The 20,526-nt window shown below is 34.2% G+C and overlaps 1 protein-coding gene across 1 annotated transcript in view; it reads left to right on the forward strand.

Moving 5' to 3' along the window:
• The window catches only part of LOC124543385 (otoferlin-like), a 93,566-nt gene extending 78,341 nt beyond the window's left edge, over positions 1-15,225 (forward strand). Inside the window, exons 9-26 of the mRNA XM_047121599.1 lie at positions 2,185-2,341; positions 7,490-7,676; positions 7,804-7,990; positions 8,395-8,518; positions 8,656-8,930; positions 9,140-9,333; positions 9,467-9,664; positions 9,767-9,883; positions 10,263-10,415; positions 10,496-10,696; positions 10,771-12,135; positions 12,211-12,345; positions 12,568-13,010; positions 13,402-13,691; positions 13,779-13,977; positions 14,071-14,309; positions 14,391-14,670; positions 14,880-15,225. Coding sequence (XP_046977555.1) covers positions 2,185-2,341; positions 7,490-7,676; positions 7,804-7,990; positions 8,395-8,518; positions 8,656-8,930; positions 9,140-9,333; positions 9,467-9,664; positions 9,767-9,883; positions 10,263-10,415; positions 10,496-10,696; positions 10,771-12,135; positions 12,211-12,345; positions 12,568-13,010; positions 13,402-13,691; positions 13,779-13,977; positions 14,071-14,309; positions 14,391-14,670; positions 14,880-15,060 — 4,925 coding nt within the window. The 3' untranslated portion in view covers positions 15,061-15,225. The remainder of the gene's footprint in view (positions 1-2,184; positions 2,342-7,489; positions 7,677-7,803; positions 7,991-8,394; positions 8,519-8,655; positions 8,931-9,139; positions 9,334-9,466; positions 9,665-9,766; positions 9,884-10,262; positions 10,416-10,495; positions 10,697-10,770; positions 12,136-12,210; positions 12,346-12,567; positions 13,011-13,401; positions 13,692-13,778; positions 13,978-14,070; positions 14,310-14,390; positions 14,671-14,879) is intronic.
• The last annotated feature ends 5,301 nt before the right edge of the window (positions 15,226-20,526 follow it).

The raw sequence follows: 20,526 nt of genomic DNA on the forward strand, positions 1-20,526 counted from the left end.
GTGTTCGTTACGTGGACGCTGGTGTTTATTTTCTGACCCGGTGTTGCCACAGAGGGCTTATCGTTGGGTAGAACCTTTGAGAGTTAGTCTGACATCTGTTATGAGATATATAATAAATGAATGCAATTCGAAATCCACTTTATAAAATGTAACTTTTATATTAACGTTGAAGTTATATATTATCATGATTATTTACATAAAAGGTTTAAGTATTGGTACATAAGCAACAAAAAATATATAAAACCTGTAACATTTTTCCCTCAATCTAGAGGATGGAAATTTGTATGAGGCTTTTAGTCAAAAACTCTGGAAAAGTAACAAGTCCAGTTGAAATATTTATACACTCTTTGTAAACATCAATATAAATTTGATAAATATAAATAAAGCTAAATAACTGTTATCTTGGATCCTTACAAAATCATTATAATTTGTTTTACGAGACCAATTATTGAAAATATTATTTTCTATGTATGGAAAACGAATACACCGTCTTTATTATTTTTTCCAAGAAAAAATACATTGATAGGGTCCGATTTGATGAAATATTTGTTAAAGAACAGCTCTCTCACTAAATTATATAATGAACTGGATGGTGTGTATTTAATCTTTGCAAATGCATTGCTCTCGATATAACGCTCAGCGAACTTGTTGATGCGACTTGTTTGATCATTCTGTTATATCGTTTTGTAAATAAGCGAATATTGATGCCATGTTTTTGCAATGCGAATGTTTCAAAATTTAAGCGGATCTAGTAAATTTTATCATGTGTATCAACAAACTTTAAGGGTCCAAACTCAGCGACACTAAACGATTAGTTAATTTGGTCCAATAGGTACAGATTTTATTAAATTTCAGCAGTGCGATTCTGTAAGAATTAATTTCGTATTTCACTCATCAATGATTAGCAATCCACGATACATAATTTTGATATTTTTGACGTGTATCCTACAAATATATGTTATTAAAGTCAAATCGCACAACATTCTAACACTTCACATACGTCGTCTGTTTCGAGTTTTCTTCTATTGCAATAGTGTCTCGTAATGGTCATCAAGGCTAAGTAGCTAATCCTTCGCTTATTTTTCAACTACTAATTTGATAATTACGTTTTATAGCGCATACGTACCGTAGAGAAGAAATTGAAACCCAGATATTTGTCTGATATTTCTTTCGTCTTTTCGCAAAAATAGCCGTAGATCGGTTTTTCTATGAAATAATTAAACTTCATCATTATTAATAACATAATTTTCGCCTTTGCCTGACATTAGTTAATAAATAATGTTGTAATTTCTCTGAGACGTCATGTTCATTAAAGCAATTAATACTTATTAGTGAAATACCCATTCTAGGAATAATTTAATGAAGCTTTTGTAGCGGTAACATTTAATAATTATATATAAAAATACATTATATTCGACATTAGGTACAACAATTGGAGCCGTTAGTATTTCTGGGTGATGTAATTTAATTCGCTCAAATTATCATGTTGTATATCATCATAAAATTCTTAACATGGCTAGATTTTAGGATTTAAGCTACAAAAAGTCTATCGACCACTAACCATCTCGCGAGGTAGATTATAATCTAACGATGTATTTAATTCTGAGATTTATAAACTGTTAAATTAAATTAATAGCAAAATATAGAAAAGCGCCGACCCCTTTTATACAAACGGCTACAGCTATAACTGCAGCCGTAAAAGCGCTTTGTTGCGCTGTACGTGTTACACATATCCTTCAAAATTTGACATATTTGGTAGCGCTTGGAAGTCATTTGCAAATGACATTGCCTTTGACCCCATGTGCTGTATGCGGATTTGAATACATGAACGCAGCGAAATACCAGTAAAATGAAATACGTTCGAACACTCTGATGTTCAGGGATTTAACGCTAAGGGATTATTCAGCGTAAGCGAAAATCAAAATGATATAAAATATTACGAACAATGTATCGTATTGTATGAATATTTCAGAGTATTTACGAGCATTTAAACATATCAATACGTCTCTTCAATTAATACCAAATCGTATTCAGTCACACGTTTTTACAAATGAAAAAATGTCCTAATGTTTTAGAAATACTGGTAGTTCTAAAATAGAAGATAGAAAGGGATCATGGCAAGGCTTTGGTTTAAATTTACAGCTTGACATTATCGTTATAATTGATGTCGGAATTTGTTCGCAGACCGTCAATTCTACCACAAGTGGGCATTGCTCACTGACCCTGATGACATGGCCGCTGGTGCGAAGGGCTATCTCAAGTGTGACATCACCGTTATCGGGAAAGGAGATCCCATCAAGATACCTCCCAAGAGTGACAAAGATGATGACGACATAGAAGCGTGAGTATTTCTTGCATCACATAAAAGTATTTTACCAAATCAACTTTAAACGCCAATTTCTAACAGATTTGTATTTCCAAAATTTCAATGAGTCATCTTTAGTCGATGACCTACTTGGTCCTACTTATCCATTGTTTGTAGGAAATTGAACATACTAATAGAACTAGGCTGAAATCGAACGAAATATGAAACAGTCAATAATGAATATTGAATGTTTAGGCCAACTGTTAGTTTTTTTTTCGTATGACCTTTGTTGCGAAATGGAAAGCAAGAACTATAACAACTCCGACCAACCGCAAATATATTTAGTAGCATGACACATATAGTATTTTATTACTGATTCAAACTACTCCGTATTGAATTAAAGTTTTTGGGTTTGGTTAAATATAAGAACAGTTATGGCATCAAGGGCAACTTACTTTATTTAACTTTAAACTCTAGAGCCTATTCATGACAGGAGATAAATAAATCATTGATCTTTCATGAGTAATAAATCAATGTGGAATTCACATGTGGCAGAATATCTGTGAAATTAGACACAAATTAAGCACACGAATATTCAGTGATGCTTGCCTGAGGCACACGTTCTAACCATTAGGCCATCTCGGCTCAGCAAAATGTAAGATACATATAGATTTTGGAATATATTATGACAATGTGACATTTGTTAAGGAAAGATGAAGGAAGATCTGGTTGAGTTGAGTTTCGTAACATTTTAAACTCTAACGTGATATGTAATTTGTGTGTGTGTTTGCAGTGTGTTTCCCCACACTCAATCGAATTTCCTAGGAAGACTGTGTTGTATGCTTCGTCTTAATAAAGGTATACATCATTAAATTAAAAGTCGAGTGTCTGAGCGCAACTGTAGCTACTTAAATATTCCACAACGAATGTCAAGAGTCTCGTAATTGAAACCTCGTGTGTTTAAAGAATAACATCCTATATTTATTCGTGAAATAACTTTACATTTTAGCTCGTAGTTCGTGATTAAAGCTCAGTTTCAACAAGCTTTGCTGTATAGTGAATATTTTGTTTTTATTTTTTCGGTTCATTCCAACTCTGGAGAGTTAGAATTTTTATACGAATCAACAGTTTCCAATTTGTATGTTGTTATTTTTTTCAGTTTAATATTAGCTTTGGTAACTTTTATTCTGCGGAAATAAAAATAAATATCCGCGATGAAAACGTTCAATTTGTTTTCGAATTGTTTATTGTCTTTTTACACAAACGTCAACTGTTATAGTACGACACAACTTAGATGTCGCATCAGCAAAATTCGTAAAACCGATCACACCCGAATCAAGTATGCGATCCCAAATAATTAATATTTATTTCTTATGGAAATATCATCTTTACACAAACGTAATTTATATAAGTACGTACGTATAACTTGTAATATCATATGACCAAATGTATTCGTCAATTCGACACGTCGATTTACATGCACTTGCTTTCTCGGGTTGAACTGGCGCGAGAATCTATTGCGATGAATAGCGCCGAATGGCGCGATAGGGAACTATTGGTTGCATAAATCGGCAGTAATCGGTTTATTGAATTTGCCGATGCTACAAATAAGTTTTGTCGTACTATATCTGCTTTTACGCTTACTAGCAGTTTTGTTTTACTTTTTTTAATTGAAATTTTAAATATTTTCACACACAATATTGTTTGGGTTTCTTTTTTGTCTGTCTGGAAAAATGTTCACCCATGTAAAGGGGGTAGTAATGTCAGGTACAATAATATACAAATAAAAAGTTTAAATATGTACCTAAATATACAAAAATCCCACAGATTATTCTTGCTTCTATATTTAGGAAAACATTTTTAACATTTGACATACAAACGCTGCCAAAATCATTTTTATATAAAACCACGATTTATGAGTAACAGTCTTTTTTCGATAATTTTTTATGTCACGTTATTATCTCCGTCTAACGCTTTCAAAATGACGCGGCTTTGTTAAGGGTTCCCACTTAATCACTTTTGGATTCTTTATTATCAAAAACTTAATTGAACAAGATTGGGGTCTATCTTGAACTTAGATACGTAATACAAATATTTTGAGGTTATTACATTGGCTTCGAGCGAATTTTCTAGTGGAATTAATATTTATGTTGATATAACGATTTAAAACGAATACACTTTCTCCCTTACGTTCGATTAGACGTTTGGTCAGAATTGGGGCAGATGCTGAATAAATTTCCAATCGAAAACATCTTAAAAAATCTCTATCACTTGGTCACTTGCTATATTCGCTCTCAAGAAAGATATAATAGTTCTTCGACAAAGACTATCAATATAATAAAACGATTTCGACATTATTTACGATTGTCTTGTTCACGAGACTCGTGTCGAAATATCAAGTACCCAAACAAAAAATGAAAATTATAAATACCCCTTTATATTCCTATTATTTTCATATAGTTGCAGTAATAAAAAAACATGTAAATTTAAAATCTTATAATTTATACCTTCAAAATAGACTGATACTTATACCTTCATACTTCTGTTATAGGATGCCCCTGTCCCATTTATTTTTCAGGATCTTCAGTTCAAAAGCTCAAATAGTGTAGTCCACGTTTTATATTTCACTGCAATACTAACCGTCATAACATATGATCGTTCTACAAACTTCTGACGTCGAATGACAAACTTCCGTAAACTTTCGCCCTTAAAAGTTACAAAGTTGATGAAATTTTAAAAACGCATCCTATTTTTCGTAAATATAAATCTGAACAGCGGCTTTCCAATTTCAAAACATCAGAAACTGAAATTAACAATGAAAGAGTCTTTGTCTATTTATTTTTTTTTTGACTTATTATTGTTGAATAATTATTTCATAAATCTGAAGGATATTTGAAAAAACGCAGATTAAAAGATAATATTGTTATCGGGCTGCTCTGTTACTCGATGGCCTCGGTGCTAAGGTTTGTGCAATTTCTTAAAAAATGGTTATATTCAGATGTAATAGAGAGGGTTTTGTGTCACTTGACTCAATCATATGTGTTATATTGAGTAATTAATCCAACGTCTATTATAAATTCTCTACAGACAGTATTGTTGCAATATCCCAGGAGTTTTCACAAGAAATCGAGCTGTCAAATCAACATACGACAAATTCACTAACACGATGTCATTTGGCGTTAATCCACAGACTGTCAACCAACTGTATGATGACACGTCATTTTGACTTGTTTCCGTTGGGGCTTACAACTTTTTAGGGTATAACCTAAAGGATAAAACTAGACATTATTACTAAAACTCCGCTGTATATCCGTCTATCACCAGGCTAAATCTCATGAACCTTGGTGGTAAGACAGTAGGAGTTTTCAGAGCTAATGTTGCTGCTATAACAAAAATATAAACTGAGCAAAATAAATATTGTATACAATAGGCAAATTTTTTGCCGTTTTTTAGATAATGGTACGGAATCCTTCGATTCTGAGATCGACTCGCCCGCGGCCGTAATGAAAATATCATTTCACAAAAAAGAAATTACAATGTTTATACAAATGTTAAATTATAAAGAAAAACAAAAGACGGTCACTATTTATCTTACCTATAAAAAAAATTAATAACTTCCAAAAAACTTTTATTCCTTTTACTAACTACCTTTCTGTTTTAAAAAAATATTCCTTATCTCCCTCAAAGTCTAGAAAACAGACAGAGATAACTTTTACGAGGCTACCGAGCCTCCCAACAGTGGCCTCCTCTTTTTAAAGAAAAGCTTATTATTTCACAATGCTGACCCAAAGCGGCTTTGCCTAGTATTCTTTAAGTTTATTTAAAATATCTATTTGTAAATAAGGTTGTAAAAGGTATCGATGCTCTTATGTAATGCGGCGTTTACATCTCCTAAAATGTCAAGACAGCCGTACGTATTTTATTTCTTGTTTATGACCCTCTGGGTCTCGTAAAACCTACTAAACGATTTGAGTATATTTCTCTTATTCGTTCTGTTGAACTCATTTTCGATCATTTAGGTCAGACGATTTTTAATCTAGAAATAATATATAGTAGCGCTCAGTGTTAAATAAATTATGGAACAGCGAATTGGGTTTCTGAAACGTAGGCCTCAGTGGACCGAATTACTAACGAGTTACTTGTTTGAGGGTCTAGACGGCCCAGTGGTTAGGACGCATGCATCTTTACCTATGATTGCGGGTTCAAAACCAGGCAAGCGCCACTGAATATTCATTTTGTGTTTATAAAATAATGCCGGCATTGAAGGAAAACATCGTGAGGAAACCTGCATGTGTATTATTTCATTGAAATTCTGCCACATGTATATTGCACCAACCCGCATTGGAACAGCGTGGTGGTATATTCCAAACCTTCTCCTTAAAGGGAGAGGAGCCTTAGCCCAGCAATGGGAAATTTACAGGCTGTTGTTGTTACTTGTTTGAAAGACGTTTAAATCTACAAGCGAGGAAATATAAATAATCATTTTACATTTTATTACAACCACTTTGCGGAGGAAGCTCTTTTTGGAATATTCACTTTGCGAATTATAAAACGAAATAATAAGAAAGGAGATCCCACAAATGTCATAAATAAAGTTTACTTGGTATGTTTTCATTCTCGAACAAGGCACGGCTGCTCGCTCCGGGGCTCAAAAACCTTGGGGGTCCAGATGATAACAATTTATTCTCATTTTATTTTACACACGAATCGTATGTACTCTTTGATGTTTTATTTACTTTGTCTTTATAACAGATGCGTAGTGTGTATAAATAATATTGTATTACAAATTCGAATAAAGCATTTTGCTGCGTTTTATTTTGTACATTTGTTTCAAGACAGCCGCGCTGCTGATGATTATCTTTATGATTTCAATCATGTGGTTCTATTTAAATATAAATCGTAGACTGTTGGAAAATTGGATTATGCGGAATTTTTGAGCGACTGTGTTCTGCGCGGATTTTCTTATAACGCGTGCCCGACGGTCCGTAGTCTCAGGCGTTCCCTATACTTGAAATAATTGTAAAAACGATTGCCTTTTGATAAAATATTCTATACACAAGACTCACAGTTAAAGTTCACTTGGTACGTTTTCATTCTTAATTAGGAATTCAATTCTAATTAGGAATATAGTGACTAGACGAATTACACGATTACTGATTTACTCTATAATCCAATTATTTATAGAAACCTGTTGCTCCCGGATGGTGTACCCCTCGAGCGTCAGCGTGCTCGCTTCATAATAAAGGTTTACAAGGCCGATGGCCTCCCAGAGATGAACTATTCCATTATGGCAAATGTCAAAAAAGCTTTTACTGGAGAAAGGCAAGACCTGGTGGATCCTTATGTACATGTCTCCTTCGCCGGTATGATTGTGAGTATAATGTGTAGATATACATTAACTTATTTATCTTCATTTTCGTACAACGAGTTGTTGAAGATCGAATTACAACTGTAATATCTTTGGCTATTTCGATTTTTAAATTTGAAACTCGAATTAGGGATACACGTCGGTGAAGAAAAATTCATACAACCCATTATGGAATGAGCAAATAGTGTTTACGGAGATGTTTCCGCCGCTGTGCCAGCGCATCAAGGTACAACTCCGAGACAACCACCCAGTACACCCGAGTGTCATTGGCACCCATTTTATCGACCTAAGAACTATTTCCTACGATGGAGATGGAGGTAAGTATATAGCTGATACATTTATTTAAAAGAACATCGAAAAATGTCTTCCATTATTTTAGTATTAATTCTTAAAGGAGATAGAAATTTGTCTCTAGAAAAGTACAGTTATGTCTACAAAAATTTACTAAATAGAAAGTTCAACTAATTACTTAGTGTCTCAGTAATTACATTTAAGATTTAGAGAAGAATTATGATTGTTGTTTCCTTCATCTAAAGTCTCGTGGTAATGGATCTGATAGTGGTGATCAGATTCTTCCCAAAACTTATAATACATCGTGTTACTCCTTCCTTCTTTAATATCAATAGGTACTGATGTAGGATGTTTGAATATTTGTTCTTGTTGAACTTACCCGTATAGCCTGGAGCCTTATATTCATAATACAATGTACTCTTTTTGGTAGGTTTTTTACCAACATTCGGACCATCTTACATATACATGTATGGATCTACTCGTGATTACACCCTGTTAGATCAGCATTCTGGTCTGAATTTGGGAATGGGAGAGGGTGTTGCATATCGCGCTAGGTAAGCATCAACACATATTTTTAATTCTAATATAATACTAGGTATATGAATTGAGCCAGGAAGAAAATTTTATGACGTGATAATGATACAATTGAGACAAAGTGAAGTGAAAAATAAAATTAATTTACATTTTACAGAGTTCTCGTCTCAATTCGAACTGAGATCATTGACAGTTTCGAATTTCCCTCCTCGAATGTCGTAATTGAACCTATTATACCAATACATGAGGCTTCGTACGAGAAAAACGAGCAATTTTTCCTATTTGGGTGCATATACGATGTTCACATGATTGACAAGAGCCTCGTTGACAAGCCAATTCAGTTCGAGCTGAGCATCGGTAACGCTGGAAACACTATTGACGGCCGTAACCAGTCTTTGAGGAGACCTCAAGATTTAGATAACGTCGATCTCGGTATGACTAATATCACATTTTAACTATTTTACCATAACGTAGACAATTTAGGCGCAGATGGTACTTTAAAGTACCTACACCTTTGGTTCAAGCCCTCAACTTGGTCACGTTTGTAATTTTACTATTTCAAGTAATTTTGAATAAACTCCAAATTGAATTACACATGCCAAATGTGTAATTACGATAGTACAGCATCAGAAAACTTTCAGATGAATTAAGTTCAGACACGGGCTACTGGCAGAGTACGACAGTGCCCGTCAAGGCTGTCGCTTGCGGTGACAAGCATTACTACTATCTGCCATATTGGGACACCAAACAGTGCATGCAAGTGCGAAGCATTTGGCCGGATCATCGCCGCCGCATGTATAACTCCAACCTAATTGCGAACATCATTGATCTCTTTGTAAGTATTAATTAACTTTAGAATGAACAAATTAGTAATAATTATATAGTGCAGCTCCTAAACTAAGTTTTGTTAATAGTAAATAAAGACAACTAATTAGATGATATTTCCATTTCTTAATGAAAATGTGCAGGATGAGGGGCTCGCCGACGCTAATACCGCATTGCAGACCGATGAAGGTCCAGACAACACTTGCTTGGCCGGTCTGAAGTCAGCCTTAGAGGCTGTGAGCGTGGCTTGTACCAATTATGTAAAGCATATGAATAACTCACCGCCGATTGGCAACACTAAGCTTGACCGTGAAAGACATAAATTATGCATATCAGAAATTGTAAGTACCAATATTTCAATATGACAATATGAAGTATAACATATGTTATGAATACAGTCAAATATATTGATATAAGCATGCTAACTTAGCATAATTTTACAGGATCAAATTGGCGTTTCGACGCGAAGTCTAAAGGCGCTAATAACGAAAAATTCCTTAAAAGAACGCCTGCGTACTGCGTACTCATATCTGAACAGGCTGAAGCACATATGTGAAGATGTGAGTAAAAAAATGTTCAAAATTATTTGTTGATTTGGTACACAATTTATTTATTTTTATTTATATAAGAATTATTAACATTAATTCCTTAACTACATACAAATACCAAGTGGAATGGTGGCAAGAACGCTGGAAGTATTGAATAACAATTGCGATCATCCGAAATAACCTAACCAACCTTCCTTCAATGAAGCTTTATTCACTACCTATCCAAATTCCAAGTGTTTTGACAGCAAATAGGGCAATCACGTAATTTGGAATAAGACACAAATGTTTGGGTGGATTTTTTTTTTTAATATTTATTTTAAATTTTAAACAATTGTTCTCTAATGCAAAATTAAGTTTTATATTTTATATTTATAATAAAATATATTTTAAGGCCCAACAAGCCATGCCAGATGTTTTTCTCTGGATGATAAGCCAAGGAAAGCGTCTCGCTTATCAAAGGTTCAGCGCCAGAGATCTCATATATTCAGAAAGTCGAGATGAAACTGGACGAATGTGCGGGAAAATTCAGTCAATGTTCATGAAGGTACTTTTCTACCTATTGTGACTATTTTCGAAGATAAATTATGTTTTATTTGCTAACATTACATACATGATTTTAAATAGTGGCCTGGAAAACGGGCATCTCTCCCGAGCGGGTGGGCGGTGCCGGCTAAGATCAACGTATACCTGTGGCTCGGTGTCGTTCAAGACAAGAAACATTATATCGACGGCCTTCCCCAAGGCTTTGAATATAATAATGAATTAAAAAATGCTGACAAATTAAGAGCTAATGCTCCCACCTCAATATATTATCTCGAGAAACACGTAAGTATACAATAATTATTTATTTATTAATTATAGTATTCTAGAAAAAAAACACATACCGTATTTTGTTGCAGGTTTTTCAAATGCGGGCCTATATTTACCAAGCTAGATCGCTAATAGGTTCGGATTCTTCAGGGTTATCAGACCCTTTCGCAAGAGTAGTCATCGAAGAATGCAGTGCTACAACGAAAGTTATTGATGAAACATTGAGCCCGACTTGGGATGAACTCCTTGTTTTTGAAGACATTACGTTATATAGCACCATAGATCAGATCAAAACGGAGCCCCCTACCATCGTTGTTGAGATATTTGATCAAGACCAAGTTGGTAAATCCGAATATATTGGACGTACAATTGCAAGGCCACAAGTAAAAGCTTCTAATGAGCTATATGAGAAACCACAATTTCCACCCTCATTGGAGTGGTATGAGATCACACGAGGCGATGATGGAGCTGGAGAACTACTCGCTACGTTTGAACTTCTTGAAATACCACCAAAAGACTCAACTTTAAGCTTGCCAGAGCTTCCTCCGCCTAAGGAGTGCCCGGAAAATCAACCCCTTGAAATACGATATCCTGTTCCAAAAGGAATACGACCAACTTTATCAAAATATCGTATCGAAGTTTTGTTTTGGGGCTTACGTGACGTGAAGCGCATTCATCTTCTTACAGTAGATAGACCCAGAGTGGACATTGAATGCGCTGGACACATAATCTATTCTACTGTAATACAAAATGCAAAACGTAACCCAAATTTTTCATCACCCGTGAAGTACATTGACGTCGAACTTCCGGATCAAGACCTATATCGACCACCCCTGACTATTCGAGTTGTAGATTGCCGCAGTTTTGGAAGAGTAACGCTCGTCGGAACGCATACTATCAACTCAATACACAAATACATCTACACTCCGATGAGCAAACGCGAGAGAGATATTGAGGAACGCAAAAAGTCTATGATTCAATTACATAATATTGATTTACAGGCTAATTGCATTATTCAAGATGATGTGTATACAGTTGATAATGAAAGAGAAAGCTGTCCTTTACTCTTCCACGACGGTCGCGTGACCATGCCATACGGCACTAGAAGGCCAGGGGTGGCCAAAAAAGTATTGAAGCTTGAAGGCGGTAAAAATCGAAAGCCTAGTACTGATTCAGTATTAGACGATGACGACAGTAACAAAGATTGGTGGACAAAGTATTTTGCGTCTGTTGAGTTTTTGATTGAGGAAGAAAAAGAAAACAAGAGGGAACGTCAAGGCAACATTCAAACGCCTCAACTTTCATACGTTGACGAAGCTCGTTCCCCCCGAGACGAAGTTCAATCTCCTCGTTTAGAAAGAGGAACCAATCGTCGGTCATCAGCTTCTACTAGAGCCAAAATAATACCTGTTTTGACTAAGAAGAATGAAATTCCACGTTCAGCATTGACAAGGGTAAGCTGTGATTTTAGTTATTTATTAAAATTATTATCAATAAGAACAAATACATAGCACTTTATTTTGTCTTAGATAATACCACACGAACTTGAGGCTGTGCCTGAATACGAAGGATTCAAAGAATGGCTACAATCCTTTGAACTATATCGAGGCAAGAAAACTGGTGATGATTCAGAAGACGATACTCGTGTAGTCGGTGTCTTTAAGGTAAAATTCAAAGTTTAAAAAATAAATCTTTATTATCTAGAAACTTTTATCTCGCACATCACACCTTCATCTTTTCTTCATTTCGTTATCATTTTTTTTTTCTTTTCCAATGAATCTCTGAATGGTATCCCCACATTTTGTGCTTCTCTATCTCCTTTTTATTCTTCACTACTGTTATGGCAAGTTTTCTATTCTTTTTTATAAGAATAATTCTTGTTCTAGGGCGCGGTTAAAGTTTACAAATGGCCTCTTCCGAGAGCAATAGACGATTGCACTATAATGGGATTTGACCCTAACCATGGATTTTTCCAAGGTGTGCCGAATAATGAGCCCATACATGTTTTAGTACGAGTATACATTGTTAAGGCCACTGACCTTCACCCGATGGACTTGAACGGCAAGGCTGATCCGTATATAGTACTACAACTGGGCTCAAAGAAAATTAGTGATAAGGAAAATTACGTGTCGAAGCAACTGAATCCAGTCTTCGGCAAATGTTTTGAAATCGAGGCCACGATTCCTCAAGATTCAATGCTGACTGTACAAGTATATGATTGGGATTTACTCGGATCCGATGACTTGATCGGTGAAACCAAAATCGATCTTGAAAATCGCTTTTACAGCCGCCACAGGGCCACTTGTGGCTTGCCCAAAAAATATGAGGAGTACGTAATTTTTATAAAACATTAATTTACTACATAGAATCTACATCAAAAACAAAATATATTACAATCATCATTTTTTTATGTTTAAACCACATAATTGACATCATCATACATCCACAAATTAAACAATATGCACTAAAACTAACGTTATCCTATGCTGATAAAACAAATAGTAATTTAAAATGTATACACCTCAAAATGCCTTACTGTAATGTTTATGTTTAAAAATTTTGAACAGATTAAAAACTTTACAGATACAGCACTAGAACAATACAATATATACATTGCAATTAATTTATTGTGTATTTTTGCAGTTTTCAATTTTGAGCACTGTTATGATAATTCGTTGTTTTTTTTTCAATTAGTGCTAATGTAATATTATTGTATTAAGGCAAGGATACAACCGATGGCGCGACGCTATGAAACCTACTCAGATTTTGGCCAAGCTTTGCAAAGACGGCAAAATCGATCCACCGATATACGAATACGGTCGTATTAAAGTTGGCCGTACGGTATTCAACATGCCCTTAAACGATACCGAGCTATTTTCTGACCCGGATACAATGGAAGAGCAGATGGCACTGGTAGTGCTGCATCGGTGGGACGAAGTCCCTCGTATAGGGACTAAACTAGTAACTGAACACGTGGAAACTCGGCCTCTTTACAATCCAAGTAAACCAGGTAAACCAGAAATGTTGCTTATTAGTATTTATTTAACGACACTTCCGTTATGTCATCGATATTAAATAACAGTAAATATAATGTTAGGTATCGAGCAAGGTCGTCTTCAGATGTGGGTTGACATGTTCCCGATGGACATGCCACTGCCAGGACCACCACTGGACATTTCCCCTCGCAAGCCCAAGTCCTATGAGATGAGAGTAATAATTTGGAATACCGATGATGTTGTGCTTGAAGACGACGCTTTCTTCACAGGAGAGAAAATGTCTGACATTTACGTAAAGGGGTAAGGAATACCGAGCAGGATCTATTATTATTTTATAATTTCAATAAAGCTTGCATATAAATAACGACTTTTCACTATCAAATATTTTTTTAGGTGGCTGAAAGGTCCCGACGATTGCCAGAGTACTGACATACACTATCGCTCTTTGACCGGTGAAGGCAATTTCAATTGGCGTTTTATATATCCATTCGACTATCTCGAAGCCGAAGAACGTATCGTCATATCACGAAAGGAAACTGTCTTTTCGTGGGATGAAACTGAATGCAAGATACCGGCGCGACTTGAATTGCAAGTTTGGGATGCTGATCATTTCACAACTGATGACTTTTTGGGTATATAGAACATATGATTTATTTAGCAAGATAGTTTTCATTTAACGAAATAATAAATTAATGATAATATTTTGTTCATAGGTGCTATAACCCTGGATCTAAATCGATTCCCACGCGGAGCTAAATCTTCTAAGCTATGCACACTGCAAATGCTGAGTAACGACGGATCAGTCCCAATGGTGAACATTTTTAAGCAAAAACGTGTTAAGGGATGGTGGCCATTCTATATAAAGGGTGATACTGAAGAAATGGAACTCACTGGAAAAGTCGAAGCTGAGATACATCTGTTGACGCGAGAGGAAGCTGATAAAGTACCAGCTGGATTAGGGCGCAGTGAGCCCGATCCTTTGGATAGACCAAAGTAAGTAATTTATTTATTAAAGGTATATCATGGATGAATCTTATGTCGACCCAAAAAAGACCCGCTGAATTTCTTTCGCCGGTTCTTCTCAGGTCAGGGTCTTTCCTTTTCCGAACCGGTGGTAGTGTTTAATTTTACTATCGATACGTAAGTGTAATGCTTATATATCGAATAAAAGAATTTGAGTTTGAGTTTCTTTTATATTTCAGTCGTCCGGATTCGTCGTTCATGTGGCTCTTCAACCCGCTGAAGTCTCTGCGTTACATCATGTGGCACAACTACAAGTGGGACATCGTTGCATACGGCTGCTTCATCTTCTTGGCCATCTTGATACTTTCGTTCGTGTACGCATTCCCTGGATATATTGTCAAGAAATTCGTCGGAGCTTAATGAGAATGAAAGTAAAGGAAGTCGTTTACAAGATTACTTTAAATTTTATTGAAATGTTTGATATTTTAAAATTTTAATAGTTCTTATCTATAATAATTTAATTCAATGAAAATGATTGTATTTAATGACTTATTTAATCAATGTTTAGCTAAGTTCTTGTTGTGAAGATAAATGTTATATTTTAACCATATCTTATGTCATATTTGTTCAAACAAACATTTTATCACGTGTTAATCAAATCTATATTTTACGTTATAAATGTAATAATAATAAGGTGTATTATAAAATATTAAAAGTCTCCGTATATTTTATTTATCACAAACTAACAAAGTTGACATGCAATAGGAAAACAAATTCAATACAATATTTCACAAATACAATACAAATTATAAGAGAAGCAGTTTGTTCGAAAACAAAGCCCCTGTGAGAAATACTATGACTGTTCGCTTGGCTTGGGGCGGGTCTGGGAATCACCCACATCGACACCTGCGACGTCTCCGACGACAACATCGCCTGCGTATGCGGCGCCTGCAACGCCTCTGACAACAACTCCTCCGCCGTCGCTTGCCACACATCTCTCGAGCCATCCAATTGAGAAATCGAGATCCCTTTCTTTCAAGAAATCCCATCGCTGTTCCGTTCTCCAAAATAGTCGTAACTGTTTGATTCACATCGTTCAGAGCCTCGATTCCTTGTTCCGTGCTGAGATGCTGTACAACGTCGGAGATCGTAGCTCCATCTTTACTCTGTTGAAGATATTTTAGTATAAGCCTCCCAGAATTTATTTTTGGATCTACAACTTCAGTCATTTTTCTTTAAAGTATATTTTTAAATTTCACCATTAATTTTAAATATTATCAATAGATTTACTAGACAGCAGAAATTTAATGTCAAATCGTCTGGGACAGCATATTTGAATTTGAAATAGAATGGATTATTTTTCTGTGACATTTAGACATTCGTTACACTTTGCTAAGGGTAGTAACAGATGTTCCAGCTATATCTTAAGCAGTTAGTAGTTGATATTTTTTCAATGAATATTTCCTCAATAAAAGTAAACTTAAAAAATTTAGAGCCTTAATTAATGTACATCAATAAATATTGTAAAACAAGTGCATATAGCATAGTTATTTATTTAAAAAAAAAACATATTTTTGAAAACCTGTTCAATTTAATTTTCAATGTCTTGAAACCCAATCATAAATATCGCATACATGAAAAACCTAATTTGGCGGCTATGTACATCTGGATTGACATTGAGTCGATATATAAGTATACATATATATGTAGCAACACTGCTTAGAAGAAAATGCATGACGAAAGCTTATAATATAAACAAGTTGCCATAATATCGCCAGTCTAAAGGCGACGGGAGTTTTGGTTTGTAGGGTATAAATAAACAGTTTATATATAAACATTTATTATTCTTCAAAATTCATTTAGTACGGCATCGCGCTTTATCGACATAGCAGAAAAAAACAGTATAGAGCTATTTATTCACGAAGATGCGCCTCTCCGCGTTATATTGATTTTTAGTAAAATAAATCCTAATTTTCATTATTATGAACACAAACTTCACACATTATGCACATCCATAAAAATTTAACGTCTAGGGGGCGCTTAAGTTTGTGAATAAATGTCTATTTTTTAAGCCCATTACACAATGAAAAAATAAGCTATAAGAGATAAGAAATAATGAATAGCACAACAACCAAAACACAATAGGCGATAAGCTACAATATTCAACCAATCACAGCGGTTGAATACCTGCTACTAGTTGCGTCCTGTTATTAGTTTTAAGTCACTTGGTTGAAAAAATGCCCTGCGATTGGCTGGCTATAAGAAATAGGAAACAAATTCCCACCACGATGGAAATCTTATTCTTATTTTTGAATTATGAATTTATTAACGGTTCCTTATCTCTTATTTTTTTCATCGTGTAATGGGCTTTACTTTAGCTAGTTATGGAGACCGAAATTGACAGAACTATGAAAAGATATTAAAAATTTCCTGTAGAACAAAATAATTTTATACTAATTACTTACCCAGAATTTGATGAAATTAAATTCTTTAATACGGCACGAAAAAAATAATAATGGAGGGAGACAAAATTTGTATAAGTTTTAATTTTCAATTTAGCAAGATCTGTGTATTTATTGTTCTTGTTTTATTATCTGTGTTTCTTTTTTATTGTGTTGCAAGTCGCAACAAAATAAAAACAAAAGAGAAATTACCTCAGTAAGATGTATCTTGATTTTTGAAGTTAATATTTTTATATTATATTAAAATGAAGAAGTTCCATCCTCCACCTTTTTAATTATTTATCTTTCTCGTTAAAATATTACTATGATCTTATAAATTCAAAAACCTTTACTACACGTTGCTATAATAAATACATTCGATTATTTTAGACTTCAAAACGATTCACACATACACACACATATATTTAGAAATCGGTAACAACTAGTATTTAATTTAAAAAAAACTACTCTTTAAGACACTTATTAACTTTATTGAAAGTAAAATGGAACTACATAGTTTGGTAATTGACTGCTTGAAGATACATAAATGCATTCAATATTATATAATTACAATTAAATCGTTGTTGAAATATTACAGACAATTATTATTAAAAAACATTTAATCGAGCGAAAAATAAATCCCTCGCATTAAAATACACTTTAGTTTATTGAAACACGAAAGTAGAGAGATACATTTACTGGACACCGGCGATAAAGATATTCTTGTATTTATTTGTGCGGCAGAGTCGGATTTCGCACTTAACTTATACAAACCAAAATATTTTAATCAGTTCAAATTTTACAATATTAAACGTATCGTATAGTATAGTACAGTATCAAATTATGATTAAATACTATAAATATGTTACAATAGGAACAATTGGCGTTTATATTTGGCGAAAACCGACCCTGAGAAGTAACGAGTCTGAACATTGTTTTAAAACAGCTCGAATTTTATCTGTAGAACTAAGTCAATGGCAGATTGTATATTACGATACCTTGCACAAATTATTATCAACACTCACATTGACAATCGTGTTCATTTCACCTGTATGTCATTAAAGTTAAAAGAAATATAAATTATTCATTGTGTTTAAAAATCGCTCATTATCGAGCTCATGTAGAAGATTAAGGAAATGGAAAATTGTACATTACATATATGTCAGTCATTGTGAGTGCATTCAACAATCAGTATAAGACATTCACTTACAAGCCGTGACATTTCACAACTATATATTTGTTAGTTCAGTAACGAATGATAAGAATAAGAATTACAGAATATTATCAACTACAGGCAGTCCTCGACTTACGTCGTTTTAAGTTATTTCCAACAATGTTTTGATACTATTGCTCAAATGTACGTCAATTCATCGATTTCCGGCACAGGAGAATACACTTGCCGCGAGGTCAATGACATAGTAAGAAGAAAAAACAAGGCAATCTAATATTTCTCGACTTATGTCGTTTCGATTTCGAGAACCTAACATGTCATATGTACGAAGACCGCCTGTATGTATGTTCAGCTACATTATATTGGGAACAGGAGTTATTTCGATCGTGTACCGAGAGTAACTCGATAAGGAAACATCTAAGAATAAAAATAGTACTAATGTTTGTTAAAAAATTTTCTTTACGTTACATTGTTATTATGAGAATATTTGAATATCACTTCTATGCGTCTTGTAAGTGAACACAGGTATCGAATATCTGAAAATATTTTATTTTTCGTTCTTTAGATAATTCTAACTTCCCTGCAGATTATATTGATTATCATAACAGTGATAAAAAATAAGTTAAAATCGATAATTAAAAGTCAAGGAAGATCTTAAACTACGTCACAGAGAGGGTTACAAATGGTGTCACAGAACACGTAAAATGGAAGCTGTGATGACATAACAATTTCTGTATCTACTATAATATAGTGGTGTTAAACTTGAACAGATACCACTTCCATTATAATTTGTTCTGTGATTAATGATTAATTGTAATTAATGAAATAGACTGAACGCGCTGTACATAACTGACATAGGATTTTTGCTTTGGACTCCATATAAAAACGAATCGAGTATTGAAAATGCAATTTTTCCACTCGAGTGTAATACTCAAAGATTACTTTAGTGATGTTGCTTTAACATTAGTCAACAGTTACGTAATGCGCGTCAGTTTTTAATAATCGACTGAGATCATGAATACTGTAATCTTACAACTAACAATTAATTTATTAACGTACCGACCTAAACACAGACCATTCAGGACTACGATCTAGTGAATAGTTTAAGCGGCAACCGTTAAACACGCTATCACATCTGTTAATTACTTTACATAACTATCTCTGAGCATACGACCCTGTCACAATGTGTTAGTTCCCGATCCGAGGGAGGATCGTCTATTATGAAACTAAATAATTCTTTAGAAAAAGTTTTCAAAGACTATTTCATGTTTTATCTTATTTTAATTGTAATTAGAAGCGTATTTCAAGTTCATAATTGGTCCGGGCTATACTGTCCAAGTATAGCGAAATTTTATTTTACATAGTGATTATTTATATGATTTATATAATCTGTTTATAGATCCGCCTCGGAACATTAACGGTTACCGCTTTGCTTATAGATTACCCATAAATTATCTAGAAATATAACACGTCCATAAATCGCGATACGTCAGAATATAATAAAAGAGATGAGTTAAAAATATTCATACCGAATCGGTAAGTTCAATAACGTCGAAATACGTAAAATTTTTAAAAAATTCCATAACACAATTTTACAAAAAAAAAAAAAAACATTTAGCCATTACATTGAAAAAATTTACATCTACCATCATATCAATCGAAATAAAATCGATACCTTTAAAAACGAACATCGATTAGAATAAAAAAACGATTTTAAATAACAAAAGAGAAACCTTATAGAATCGATTATTTTAAAATGAGACATCAATTAATTTCGGAAGGAAACGACGAAGGGGACACTTTATAGATTCGCTAATCGTATAATAATACTAAAACATCGATCAATGAGATGAAAAAACATTTAAAATGAACACGTAACATCGACACTGCTTGAACATAGACAACACTTAAGACATCAATGACAACGTTCATATAACACAGGGTTTGTATTTATGCGTATTTGTATACGTTTGTCAGATGATCGGACGCCATTTTGTCATCGTTGTATTTGAAAGGCAATCCCGTTCAGGGATTTTAGATCTGTCAATGGAGGATTACGTTTAGATAATATGTCCGCACCGTAATTGTCTAAGCGTAGATCTCGAAGAAAGTTACGAAACTAAGATAACCGACATTAGTGTCACAATTCTTGAACGACATTTAGGGAGTTATATCCCTTTAAGGGAGCAGTTAGGAAGATCGATGACCTCTGGGGTTTTATTTGAAGTTATGGTTTATCATTGAACGAAGACCATGTACGTAAAGATCTTCATT

Source organism: Vanessa cardui, chromosome Z, assembly GCF_905220365.1.
Source record: "Vanessa cardui chromosome Z, ilVanCard2.1, whole genome shotgun sequence".
Lineage (NCBI taxonomy): Eukaryota > Metazoa > Arthropoda > Insecta > Lepidoptera > Nymphalidae > Vanessa > Vanessa cardui.